This window comes from Theropithecus gelada, chromosome 15 (genome assembly GCF_003255815.1).
Source record: "Theropithecus gelada isolate Dixy chromosome 15, Tgel_1.0, whole genome shotgun sequence".
NCBI classification, from domain to species: domain Eukaryota; kingdom Metazoa; phylum Chordata; class Mammalia; order Primates; family Cercopithecidae; genus Theropithecus; species Theropithecus gelada.
In genome coordinates, this window is record NC_037683.1 from 106,010,075 (window position 1) to 106,023,489 (window position 13,415).

The following is a 13,415-nucleotide window of genomic DNA, read 5'->3' on the forward strand; positions in this document are numbered from 1 at the left end:
CCAGGGTATTCACACTTCACACACAGCCCCCAGCCCACCTGCTCGAGGCTTTGGGTGGGGGGGTAGAGGGTACTGCCTGGGGGCTGCATTTGGGGTTTGCACCTGAGGGGGCTGGTCCATGCCTGGCTAGCACTGACTCTGTCTTGTTTCTCCCCTACAGGAAGCCCCTGGCCAGCCTCCACCTGAGCCCAGTGACCTAAGCTTTAAGGATGGAGTCAGGCAGGGGGTCCTCAACCCCTCCAGGACCCATTGCTGCCCTAGGGGTGCCAGATACTGGACCTGGCAGTTCCTCCCTGGGGAAGCTCCAAGTGCTCCCCGTCGGGCCCAGGGCCCACTGTGGGGATCCTGGCAGCCCAGCTGCAGCAGGGGACGGCTCTCTAGACACGGGCCCCACGGGAGAGCAGAGTGGTAGCTTAAAGATCCCCAACCGGGACAGCGGGATCGACAGTCCATCCTCCAGTGTGGCTGGAGAGAACTTCCCCTGCGAGGAGGGCTTGGAGGCTGGCCCAAGCCCCACTGTGCTGGGGGCACACCCAGAGATGACCCTGGACAGCCAGGTCCCGAAGGTCACCCCCCAGGAGGAGGCCGACAGCGACGTGGGTGAGGAACCTGACCCTGAGAACACCCCCCAGAAGGCTGACGAGGACGCCGGCCTGGCCCAGGTAGGCTTCCCCTTCTCTGTCCCCGCTGCAGGCTGTAGGCCTTTCCTCGGGAGGGTTTTGAGATTTTTAGTGGGCGTCACGCCACACCTTGTTTCCAGGAATGTGGCACATAGGCTTGTGCCGTGTGCAAGGGGAGGTCCTGGGATGCAGTGTGCCCGAGAAAATCCTGTGGGAAGAATCCATGCAGGTCAGGCCAAGCCTACCTGACACCTTGAGCAGTGACCTCAGTCCTGAGCCTCAGTTTCCACAACTGCGCAGTGGGCACCTCCCGACCCTGGGAAGGTATGGTGGTCAGTCCTGCCGGTGGTGCTGCCAAAGCTGCCCTTTGCGCAGTGCTCACTGCCGACTTTATAAAACTCCTGGGAGGAGACAGTGTGAGTGGGGAAACTGTTTTCCTCAATGGGAAACTGAGGCACAGAGAGCATGGTACCTGGCCGGGGTCATCCATGGGGTGTGGCACAGGCTGGGTGCTCTGTGCTCTTCAGGACACAGTGGGGCAGGACCTGTGAGGCCCGCAGTGCAGTGTGGAGACCAGAGCAGACAGTTCCCACAACACGATGGGGCTGCATTGAGGGAGTTTGTTTGCGTTCTCATTAGCATTTATGGGGCTCTTGGTTCGGTGCTGGGGTCTTGGGGAGATGGAGAGGCGGCAGATGGCCTCAGGCTAAGAGAAACTGTGGGTATGGGGCACAGCATGGGTAAGCTGCCAAGTGACCAGGTCATGGGAGCGTTTTGCGGGTCAGGCTTGCTGGCGCCTGCATGGGGACGTTGCTGGCTGACACGGGTACCATCAGGAGGCAGGCTGGGCAGGTGAAGGGAAGCCCGGTGCCTGGACCACTGGGAGCCGGCTTCACGGAGACGAGGCCAGGGCTGTGTTCAATGGAGGCTTTATTATCACTCAGGTGTAGGATCAGGAGACCACTGCCATTGACAAGATGGTTTGTCATCCTCAGTTTCCAAGAGAAAGGGGCACATCACACCACACCGTGGGGCCACAGGGAAGCCCAGGGTCCGTCAGGAGGCAGAGGGTTCAAGGGGAAACTGTGGGCCTGAGACGGTAATATGGTTTCCGCAGGAAGGAACGGGCAAAGCAGGGTAAGCAGGCTGAGGATTGGTTGGTGTGAATGATTTCATTGGGTTCTGGGGCACAGGGGCTGTCCCTGGCTGTCTGGTACCTGCCCTGGGGTGAGGAGGGCAGGGGCATGTTGCCTGGAGTGTGAGGGCCCCATAGAAGGGGGGTGGGTGTGGGCTCTGTGGGGGTTGGTGGGCACTGGAAAGGCGAGTTTGCAGGGCAAGCCTGGGCCTTTACTCTCTCTAGAATTGGCTACCCTGGGAGGGGCAGTCCCTCTAGGGTCAGAAAGGTCCAGATGTCAGCACATCAGAACACAGACAACAGAAGGCCTGGTGAGTCCTGGCCACGCCACCCACAGCTCCAGGGGTGTCCCGAGCGGGCTGTCCAGTCTCCTGAGTGCCGGGGACAGTGCAGACCCCAGGCCCAGCCCCTCAGGTTCTGGGGGGTGCACAGGGCCAGGCTTGTGCGGGGAAGGCCCAGGTCCTGGTGTCTGCAATAGGAAGTTTCCAGCGCTTGCTCCGGTGCTTCTGTCGCTGATGGGAACGAGTTTGTCTCCTCCCTTGTGGGATGCCTTGACAGAGGGCAGTCTGTCACACACCGGCTGGTCCTCAGGGCGAGGCACCACACAGGATCTTTGGGACCCGGAGTCTCCTCTACCCCACCCTGAGGAAGAACAGGGGTCTGATGTTGTGGGTGATGTAGGGGAACACATGCCAAGCCAGTGAGCCAGGCTCTGTGCTGTGAAGAATTAGCCAGAAGCAACCTAGAACGTGATACAGGAAAGGCATTGGGGAAAGGTTAAGGATGCTTCAGCAGCACACTTCTTGTTCCCGAAATCACCCAGCTCTCGGGGAACGTGGGGTTGCCTGGGTCAGGCATGAACCTGCCACTCACCTGGAGACAGCAGGAGCGCTGGGTCTGGAGCCACACAGCAGGGCAGGCAGGGCTGGGCTGGCATCCCTAAACCAACAGGGGGGTTTGGCCCCTTCCAACTCTCTCAGGAACACTGTTTCAGGAGGACTCTCCACCCAGCCCACCCTGGCCTTCATGTTTTTTGTTTGTTTGTTTTTGAGACAGAGTTTTGCTCTGTTGCCCAGGCTGGAGTGCAGTGGCATGATCTTGGCTCACTGCAACCTCTGCCTCCTGGGTTCAACCAATTCTCTGCCTCAGCTTCCCGAGTAGCTGGGATTACAGGCGCCCACCACCATGCCTGGCTAATTTTTTGTATTTTTAGTAGAGACAGGGTTTCACCATCTTGGCCAGGTTAATCTTGAACTCCTGACCTCATGATCCATCCGTCTTGGCCTCCCAAAGTGCTGGGATTACAGGCTTGAGCCACTGCGCCCAGCCTGCCTTCATGTTTTTAAAAGGAGTTTCTTTCAAGGTTAGGTAAAATAAGGGAGGCTCAATTAGACTTAAACGTTTAACATCTTGCATTCCTGTCCTTGGTACATGGTGGGGTGAGGCCTCATGAGTGTTGGGGACACCGCTAGCTTGTCTGTCCTTTCAGCATTGTTCATGGCGAAACTGGAGAGTGGGGGCTTTTTTCTTCACAAATACGGAAATCGAAGCACAGAGGGGTTGAGTTATGAGTATGGGGTCAAGATGTTCCAGGCTAAGCACTCATCTCTCCCTGGTTTCCCCTTAGGCCTGTCCCTGTGAAGGCATCCCCTGGGCAACCCACTTTGCTCACCAGAACCTGGGAGGTCTCCATGCCCTGCTGCAGTGTTCCCCCACCCCCGCCCCTCCCGCTCTGAGGCTGGATCCCTCAGTCCCTCAGGAACTGTGCTCTCCTCTCTATTCCCATAGCCCCATCCCACCTGGCAACCCCCTGGCAGCAACCCCTCACCTCCACGCAGCTATCAGAAAACTCCCCTCTTCTTCCCATTGCCTGGGCACTGAGGCCTGATTTGAAGGCCCCAGGCTGGCGCACACGCCGCCCCAGGCTGGTACAGATGCCTCCCCAGCCTCATCCCACCACCAGCCACAGAAAGGGCCTCTTTCTTTGCTAGGGACTCAGATCCGTACCACCTGCCCAGGGGCCTGCAGGAAATCTGCCTGTGGGATTCTGGATCGCCCTGCCCGTGGGTGTCACCCTGGCTAGTTGCCTTGTGCAATCTCCCCACTAACCTGCAGCTGCTTGAAAGGGACTCACATGGCCTCTGCCCCGAGGTGTGGGTCACAAGGACTCAGGACCCAGTCTGTAAATGAACACGAGTAAGCCAACCCCAGATTGTCGAATAAGGTGAAAAACGCAAATCCAAGACGAAAGCATTTTTTCACAGATAGGTTTGAGCAGGGTTCATTATTGGAGGTCTGGCCCCAGGTGTAGGGGAATGTGGCTCCATCTGGAGACCAGCGGCTGCCTCAGGATGCAAACTTCTTGTGCCTTCTCTGTAGAAGGCATTTGACAGACCAAGCGCAAGGAGGCCACTCAGCGACCAAGGGAAAGGGGCTGGAGCACCCAGAGGCCAGGCTGCAGAGGGGCCGCAGCCAGCAGTCAGCAGGGCCCCTGGCTGCGCCCCTGGGATACTCCTTTTTCTTTTTCTTTCCTTTCCCCTTTCCCCATGCTTTAGCTTAAGCAGCCTGGTGTGCTAAAATTATAACACAGGAGGCTGTAGGGAAGGCTGAAGCTCAGTGATAGATTGTCATTTAACCCTGTAAACTAAAAATAAAATCCTATGCCCCCCACCAACTGAGCAAACCCCCTCATGGCCAAGGGGACCCCAGAAAAACCTTAAAAACTTCAGTTCCCAGCTGTGATGGGATGGGAGGTCAGACACACCTGGTTCTACTTCCTTCCGTTTGTAGTTTACACACAACTGAGCAGCATTAATCTTAAAACAGCGATCAGAAGACTGACAGAATAGACTCCGTGGCAATAAGATACCAAATTGTAAACAGGACCTGGCAAGTGTACACACCATACACTTAAAGAATAAACTATATTCTGGCCGGGTGCAGTGGCTCACGCCTGTAATCCCAGCACTTTGGGAGGCCGAGGCGGGTGGATCACCTGAGGTCGGGAGTTTGACACCAGCCTGACCTACATGGAGAAAACCCGTCTCTGCTAAAAATACAAAATTAGCCGGGTATGGTGGTGCATGCCCGTAATCTCAGCTACTTGGGAGGCTGAGGCAGGAGAATAGCTTGAACACAAGAGGCAGAGGTTGCGGTGAGCCAATATCGCGCCATTCATGCCAGCCTGGGCAACAAGAACGAAACTCCATCTCAAAAAAAAAAAAAAAAAAAAAAGAATAAACTATATTCTGATAGCCACAAGGTATTTTCTTTTTCTTTAGCAGCTAAACAGGCAATAAGCAATATTAAAACAACTGTAGCTCCACCAGATGCTGACTGACCCCCCCCCACCGCCCACCCCTCACCCCACCCCCATTCCAGCAGTCATAACTGCAGCCTTAATTGGACAAAAGACTGATTCAGTAACTTTCTTTCAATAAGATCACTGACTATGTATGGACTAGCTCTGGCCAGTTTGCAGAGGCTGCCCACTTGCGTGCATTTGTGTCCTGAAAAGACCTTTTAGCATATAGAGCCTGACTGTAATACATTTAAATGTTAAGGCTCCACCCCAAGGTGAACATGAGTTGCATGTTACACGCACCTTCCCCTCCCCTCCCCTCCCCTCCCCTCCTCTCCCCTCCCCTCCTCTCCCCTCCCCTGCCCTCCCCTTCCCTTCCCTTGAGACAGAATCTCACCCTTCCTTTCCTTGAGATGGAATCTCATTATATTGCCCAGGCTCATCTCAAACCCCTGGCCTCAAGTGATCCTTCTGCCTTGGCTTCCCAAAATATCAGGATTACAGCTGCAGGCCACCATGCCCAGCACCAGCTGATTTTTTTGTGTTCATTTTGTATCCTGTAACCTTACTGAATTGGTACATTAGTCCTACCAGTTTTTAATGGAATCTTCAGGATTTTCTACTATAAAATCATGTCATCTGTGAACAGAAGTAATTGTACTTCTTCCTTTGCAATTTGGATGACTTTTCTTCCTTTTCCTTTCCTAATTGCTCTGGCTAGGACTTCCCATACTATATTGAATAGAAGTGGTGAGAGTGGGCATCTTTGTCTTATTTCTAATCTTAGAGGAAAAGCTTTTAGTTTTTCACCATTGAATATGATGTTAGCTGTGGGCTTCTCATACATGGGCTTTATTATATTGAGGTAGTTTCATTCTGTTCCTGGTTTGTTGAGTGTTTTTATCATGAGAGCATGTTGAATCCTTTCAAATGTTTTTTCTGCATCAGTTGAGATGACCATGTGGCTTTTGTCCTTCATTCTCTTAATGTGGTGTATTACATTCATTGATTTTTGTTATGTTGAACCAGAGTTGCATTCCAGGAATAAACTTGGTCATGGTAATTAATCCTTTCAATGTACTGTTGAATTTCATTTCTTAGTATTTTGTTGAGGACTTTTACATCAATATTCATCAGGGATATTGGCCCGTAGTTTTATTTTCCTGTATTGTCTTTGTATGGCTTTGGTATCAGGATAATGCTGGCCTTACTGAATGAGCTTGGAAGTATGCCTTCCTCTTCAATTTTTTTGGAAGAATTTCAGGAGGATTGGTTTTATTTCTTTTTGAAATGTTTATAGAATCCATCAGTGAAGCCATCTGGTCCTGGACGTTTGTTTGTTTGGAGGTTCTTTATTACTAATCCAATCTGCATACTCATTATTGCTCTTTCAGATTTTCTATTTCTTCATGATTCAGTCTTCCTAGGTTGTGTGTTTCTAGGAATTTACCCATTACTGTTCACAGTATTCTCTTACAGTCTTTTTATTTCTGTGGCATCTCTTGTAATGTCCCCTCTTTCATTTTAGTTTAGTCTTCTCTCCCTCTCTTTTATTTTGAGGCAGTCTATTTAAAAATCACAACATTTAGAAAAAAATCTATACATTTAGACAGTAGAATAGATTTTTTTTTTTTTTTTTTTTTTTTTTTGAGGTGGAGTCTCACTCACTCTGCTGCCCAGGGTAGAGTATAGTGGTGCGATCTCAGCTAACTGCAACCTCCACCTCCTGGGTTCAAGCAATTCTCCTGCCCCAGCCTCCTGAGTAGCTGAGATTACAGGTGTGTGCCACCACACCCAGCTAATTTTTGTATTTTTAGTAGAGATGAAGTTTCACCATTTTGGCCAGGGTTATCTCAAATTCCTGGCCTCAGGTGATCCACCTGCCTCAGCCTCCCAAGTGCTGGGATTACAGATGTGAGCCACCATTCCCAGCCTTCTTTTTCTTAGTTAACCTAGCTAAATGTTTGTCAATTTTTTTGCTCTTTTCAAAAAACCAACTTTTCATGTTGTTGGTTTTCCTATTGTCTTTCTATTCTCTATTGCAGATACCTGTATGTATATAGATATCTCTTTGTGTCTGATCTTTATTACTTCCTTCCTCCTGCTATCTTCAGTTTCAGTTTACTCTTCTTTTTTGAGTTTCTTGATGTGTAGAGTTAGGTTGTCGATTCAAGGTTTTTCTTTTTTAAAAAATGTACATATTTATAGCTGTAAAATTTCCTCTTAGCACTGCTTTTACTGCATTCCATAGGTATGTTATTATTTCATTTTTTTCGTTTATCCATTGGTTATTTACGAATGTGTTGTTTAGGCCAGGTGCAGTGGCTCACTCCTGTAATTCCAGCACTTTGGGAGGCTGAGGCAGGTGGAGGGCCTGAGGTCAGGAGTTTGAGACCAGCCTGGCCAACATGGTGAAACCCTGTCTCTACTAAAAATACAAAAATTAGCCAGGCGTGGTAGTGGGCACCTGTAATCTCAGTTACCCGAGAGTCAGAGGCAGAATTGCTTGAACTGGGGAAGTGGAGGTTGTAGTGAGCCTAGATCCCGCCACCGTACCTGGGTGCCAGAGCAAGACTCCATCTCAAAAGAAAAAAAAGAAAAAAAAATGTGTTGTTTAATTTGCACATGTCTGTGGATTTTCATTGTATTAATGAATTCTAGTTTCCTTTCATTGTGATTGAAAAAGATAGTTTGGGCCAGGCGCGGTGGCTCACACCTGTAATCCCAGCACTTTGGGAGGCTGAGGCGGGCAGATCACGAGGTCAGGAGATCGGGACCATCCTGGCTTACATGGTGAAACCCCGTCTCTACTAAAAATACAAAAAATTAGCCAGGCATGGTGGCGCACACTTGTAGTCCCAGCTACTCGGGGGGCTGAGGCAGGAGAATGGCATGAACCTGGGAGGCGGAGCTTGCAGTGGGCTGAGATTGTGCCACTGCACTCCAGTCTGGGTGACAGAGCAAAACTCCATCTCAAAAAAAAAAAAAAAAAAGAAAGAAAGAAAAAGATGGTTTGTGTAATTTTAGTCTTTGTGTGTTTGTTGAGACTTGTTTTATGTCTACTGTGATCTATCCTGGATAATGTTTCAGGTACACTTGAGAAGAATGTATATTGTGCTGTTTTTGGGCACTGTGTTCTGTAATTGTTTGGGTCAACTGGCTGTAGAGTTGTTCAAGTTCTCTATTTCCTTATTGATCTTCTGTCTGTTTATTCTATTGGTTTATTGAAAGTGGGATATTAAAGTCTCCTAATATTATTTTGCTGCTATTTCTTCCTTCAATTCTACCAAAGTTTCCTTCATATATTTAGGAGCTCTGAGGTTTGGTGCATGAATATTTATCACTGTTACATCTTTTTGGTGACTTGACCTTTTTATCACTATATAATGTCCTTCTTTGCTTCTTGTAACAGTTATTTTTTTTCCACTTGGCAGCAGTGATTCTTTTTTTTAAAGTGCCAGATACTTGCTGTACATATGCCTGAGTTACATAGTGATGTTTTGATACATATAATATATAGTTATTAGATCATGGCAATTAACATAGCCATTATTTCAAACATTTATCATTTCTTTGTGTTGGGAACATTCAATACCCTCCTTCTAGCTATTGAAACTATATACTCTACGATTGTTAACTATCGTCCTCCTACAGTGTCATAGAACACTGGAAATTACTCCTTTTATCTATCTGCGATTTTATATCCTTTAACAAATCTCTCCCTATCCCTCTCTTTCTCCTACCCTTCCTAGTCTCTAGTATGCTCTGCCGTACTTTTTACTTCTGGGAGATCAACTTTTTTTTAGCTTCCACGTATGAGTGAGAATACGTGGTGTTTAACTTTCTGTTCCTGGCTTATTTTGCTTGACTAAATGTCCTCTAATTCCATCCATGTTGCCACAAATGACAGGATTTCATATTTTTATGACTCAGTAGTATGACATTGTCTATATATACCACATTTTCCTTATCCACTCATCTGTTGTTGGACACCCAGGTTGATTCCATATCTTGACTGCTGTGAATAGTGCTGGAATAAATAAACATGGAGGTGCAGCTGTCCCTTCAATATACTGAGTTCCCTTCCTTTGGATAAATGTCCAGTAGTGCGATTGCTGGATCATATGGTAGTTCTATGGTTTTTCTTTTAAAAAATTTTAGTTTTTTAATGTATTCATTCTTTTTTTCCTTCGTTTCTTTTCTTTTCTTTTTTTTTTTTTTTTTTGAGACAGAGTCTTGCTCTGTCACCCAGGCTAGAGTGCAGTGGCAAGATCACTGTTCATGCAGTTAGCTCCTGTTCTGCTTGATATTCACGAACATTTCAGCTCTCCATAAGAGTCCTGAAAGTTTTTCCTCTATTCTAATATCATAATCTCCAAAGTTATCAGAAACCTGCATTTCGGAGCACCTGTTAGAGTCCTATAGCTGACTATAAAAACCACCTTTTGGCCAGGCACGGTGACTCATGCCTGTAATCCTAGCACTTTGGGAGGGTAAGGCAAATGGATCACCTGAGGTCAGGAGTTCAAGACAAGCCTGGCTGACATGGCCAAATCCTGTCTCTACTAAAAATACAAAAATTAGCTGGGCATGGTGGTGCTTGCCTGTAATCCCTGCTACTTGGGAGACTGAGGAAGGAGAATTGCTTGAACCTGGGAGGCAGGTTGCAGTGAGCCAAGATCGTGCCACTGCACTCCAACCTGGGCAACAGAGTGAGACTGTCTTTAAAAAAACAAAAAACAAAAAACTCACCTTTTAAAGAGGATTAAAACAAGCCAACAATTGTCTGTGGATGACAAAAAATCTTATGGTGCCACAGTCAAAGACACAATCAAAAAAGACATTTGTTATCTCTGTGGCACACTAATTTTAACATAACAATTATTATTAGTGATAACATACTAAATTATATCATAATTATAGAAGTTTTGCGTAATTTTGGAACATGTACCAATAACACATTTATAAGGAGCAGAATAATGCTGTAATGAAACTCTGTTGTGCTTTTATTCCAATGTTCAATTTATGGAAAAACTGAATACTCCTTTAACTCTAGCCAATATGGTCACATACAGAATTTCTTTTACAAGATTAATTTTAACAAACCTTCCACAACTTGCTTTAACCTTTATCTTTATCATATATAATTTAAAACCATCCTTTAACCCTCTAAACTAGGCAAAAATATCCATATTTCCATGCCTTCTTATAATCTTTTACCAAAATCACATTCTGCTTTTCCCACACACCTTACATGTAAACTGTTTTTCCAGTAGTGTCAAGTACACATTACACTGTTAACTCTTAGCAACTTTTACGTTTGGTGAAAAACCTGGTAAGTAAGCAATTCTAATTATGCACTAGGTTTGGAGCCTAGGACACCCAACAGAAATGCAGATAAGGTTTGACTCTTTCCAGCATGGATATGGGGATACGGTTAACTCTGTATGTCCCCAGGCCTTACCTAGCTGTAAAGCAGGCAAGTTGTACAGTTAAGAGTCATGATCACAGTTTATAAAGCATTTTACAATTTGCACTGACCATCTACAGCATGCTTGGACTTTCTGACTTGACCTAAACATCCCTCTTTTAAACAACCAGTTATTTTACTTTGGGACAAGAATTTACCATACAAAATCCTTTTCATACAAAATCACTTTTCTTTATAAACTTCCTTACCAACAATACCTTTACCTTTATAACCTTTGAATTAGACAAAGTAATTTCTTTCCGTTAGGAAGTTATGGTTTGTACTACATGTTGCTGTATCAGTCCTGTGAAGCAGGGAGCAGACAAAGAGGTTATCTACATACTGTAGAAGGTATCCCCCTTTGAGAGACGCCTTGGTTAGGTTTTTGCTAGGGTTTGTCCAAATAAGTGTGGGCTATTTCTAAATCCCTGAGGTTGGACTGTCCAGGTTAAGGTTATTGGTTAAAGATTTAGGTAGCCTTCCCGGGAGAAATAGAGCTATTAGAGAGAAAGATGAATTCAGAGGTCAGGTAAATATTAAGCAAGCACCCATCTAAGAAAGTATATATTTGCCCCAAAGAGGTGTAGGTATTTAGACGCTAGCAGGGACTGGTGTGAAAGTGGTAATTGGTCTCTTAAATAATATAAAGGGGTATGAATCTTTTTTTTTTTTTTTTGGAAGGAGGGAGTGCTATTTGCCCACATTACCTGACTGCATTTGGAGAAGAATTGCTCAGAAGAGATTAGCACAGAGTAGGCAGCTCTTGAACCCAAAAGGGAAATTTATAATTTTATTTGCTGCCTCCAGAGTCACCCTTGGCTTTGCCCTGTTAGTGCCAATGTCTGATTTGAAAGCCAGCTGGAGCAGAGAGCTCTCTAGCTCAAGGCCATCAGGGGCTGGGATTCTGTCCTGGGACCCCTTCAGCCTTTGAAGCAGTCCCATTTCCAGTGGCCAAGCTTTTGGCAGAGGGGGCAAACCATGTGAAGTTTCCTCCCGTTTGTCCCACTGGGGCAGTTTGCCTTCCAGTGGCCTGGCTTCCCACTCCAATGGCAGTTACCTGGAGGAGTGTCCTTAGGGCAACCTGGAGGAGGCTGGTGGGCTTGCAGAGCAGCCAGTAGTTAAGCCTGCCTCTGGTCCCTGCATTTTTCCTTTTCCTTAGCCCTGTCCTCCTTATTCTACTCCCAGTTATAAAAGACTGAGGAGGTGACTTTGAGGATTTCCTGCATAGGGACACTGGGTTCTGAGGCTGACTTTTGTAATTTAGTCCCAGTTAATTTTGAGGAAAAACAGTATTACAAAGAAAACCTAGTTTTTCTATTTTTGTTTGTTTTTTGACAGAGTTTTGCTCTTATTGCCCAGGCTGGAGTGCAGTGGCACAATCTCAGCTCACTGTAATCCACCTCCCGAGTTCAAGTGATTCTCCTGCCTCAGCCTCCCAAGTATCTGGGATTACGGGTGCCTGCCACCATGCCTGGCTAATTTTTTGTATTTGGTAGAAACAGTGTTTCACCATGTTGGTCAGGCTGGTCTCAAACTCCTCACCTCAGGTGATCCACCCACCTCGGCCTCCCAAAGTGCTGGGATTACAAGCATGAGCCACGGTGCCGGGACCATTTTTCTGTTTTAAGGTTTGGGGGATCAAACTTTTCCCACTTTTTGGGAATGCATCTGAGGGGTGTGTCCTGTGGTATGGAGATATGATTACCCATCTGTGAAGACAGAACAGAGGAGAAAAAAGGTAAAAGGTGTCCCTTCTTACTTTCCTATTATCCTGAATAGGGCATCCCCCATTCATCCTTAGGGTTCCAGAATGAACTGGTCTTACTGTGTACCCTAAACCTTGGTCCCATTTCATCACAATTATCCACTTGAGAACAGAGGAGATATCAGAGTGAACAGCGGGCCCCCTGCTCATCTTGGGGTTCTGCAATGTCTTACCTTGTACCCCTAACCTTGCCTTCGTCTCTGTTTTAGTGATAATCTATTAGCCTTTATCTCTGTCCTATGGGTCTCTTGTGCCTGTGGCTTTCAGCTGGCCTATATCCTTATCTCCATGACCTTATAGTGACTCTCGCTCGGAGCATTCTGGCAACAAAGTGATGATCTCTTTTCTCAGGGTTCCATTTCTCATGTTCTTCAAGTAGATGAGAAGCCTGTTTTTCAGCTAACTGCCACAAGGGGGCTGACTCCCCTCCCTGCGAACATGACCTTGAAGGTCTTGATGCATGTTGAGAAGGATGTGGAAGTGATTAGAGAAATGGAGGCTACAGGAGGAAGTGGGAGGAGGCGAGAGGAATACTCATGGAAAACCTTCATATGCTCACAAAAATAGCAGCCCTTCCATTTGAGAGGGCGATGTTTATTTTCCCTCCTGACATAAACGAAGAACCTCTGGAGGACTTGGCGCTTGGGGTAAGAACTTGCAATGGCAAAGGAAGAATGTTCCCTCCTCCCAAAAAGTGCTAACTCAAAAAAGCAAGTAGGCAGGGTCCTTAAAGGGCCACAGAGTGAGGCCCTGTGCCCGCAGACAAACTGCTTCAAAAGCCACTGGAAAACTTGGCCCTGGGGCATAACAGGAATGAAAAGCATATGGTAAGTCATAAGGAGCTGGCAGAGCCAGGGTTCCAATTAGTGTCTGTCCCGACCATGTGCCAGTAGTCAGGGGAAGGGTTAGAGGTCATCCGAGCTGGTAGGGTAAAACCAAGTATAAATCTCAGGGCATATCCCCAAGGGAGCCTGTGTCTTTGCTGCCACACAAATGCAGCAAGAGCCACGGGTGCATGAATAACAGGGAGTGTGTGTTTAAGAAGTCAAGTGACATGCAAAGTGAAAACAAAGTGGCAGACTTGCCCCCAAGGCAGACAGTCCAGTGAGTGCACAAGCCATTTC

At 47.1% G+C, this 13,415-nt stretch overlaps 1 protein-coding gene across 1 annotated transcript in view; it reads left to right on the forward strand.

Annotated features, from left to right (window-relative positions):
- FGD3 (FYVE, RhoGEF and PH domain containing 3) overlaps nt 1-13,415 on the forward strand; it is a 69,969-nt gene that overhangs the window by 13,128 nt on the left and 43,426 nt on the right. The window contains exon 3 of the mRNA XM_025359229.1: nt 161-662. Within this exon, the coding sequence (XP_025215014.1) occupies nt 210-662 (453 nt within the window). The 5' untranslated portion in view covers nt 161-209. The remainder of the gene's footprint in view (nt 1-160; nt 663-13,415) is intronic.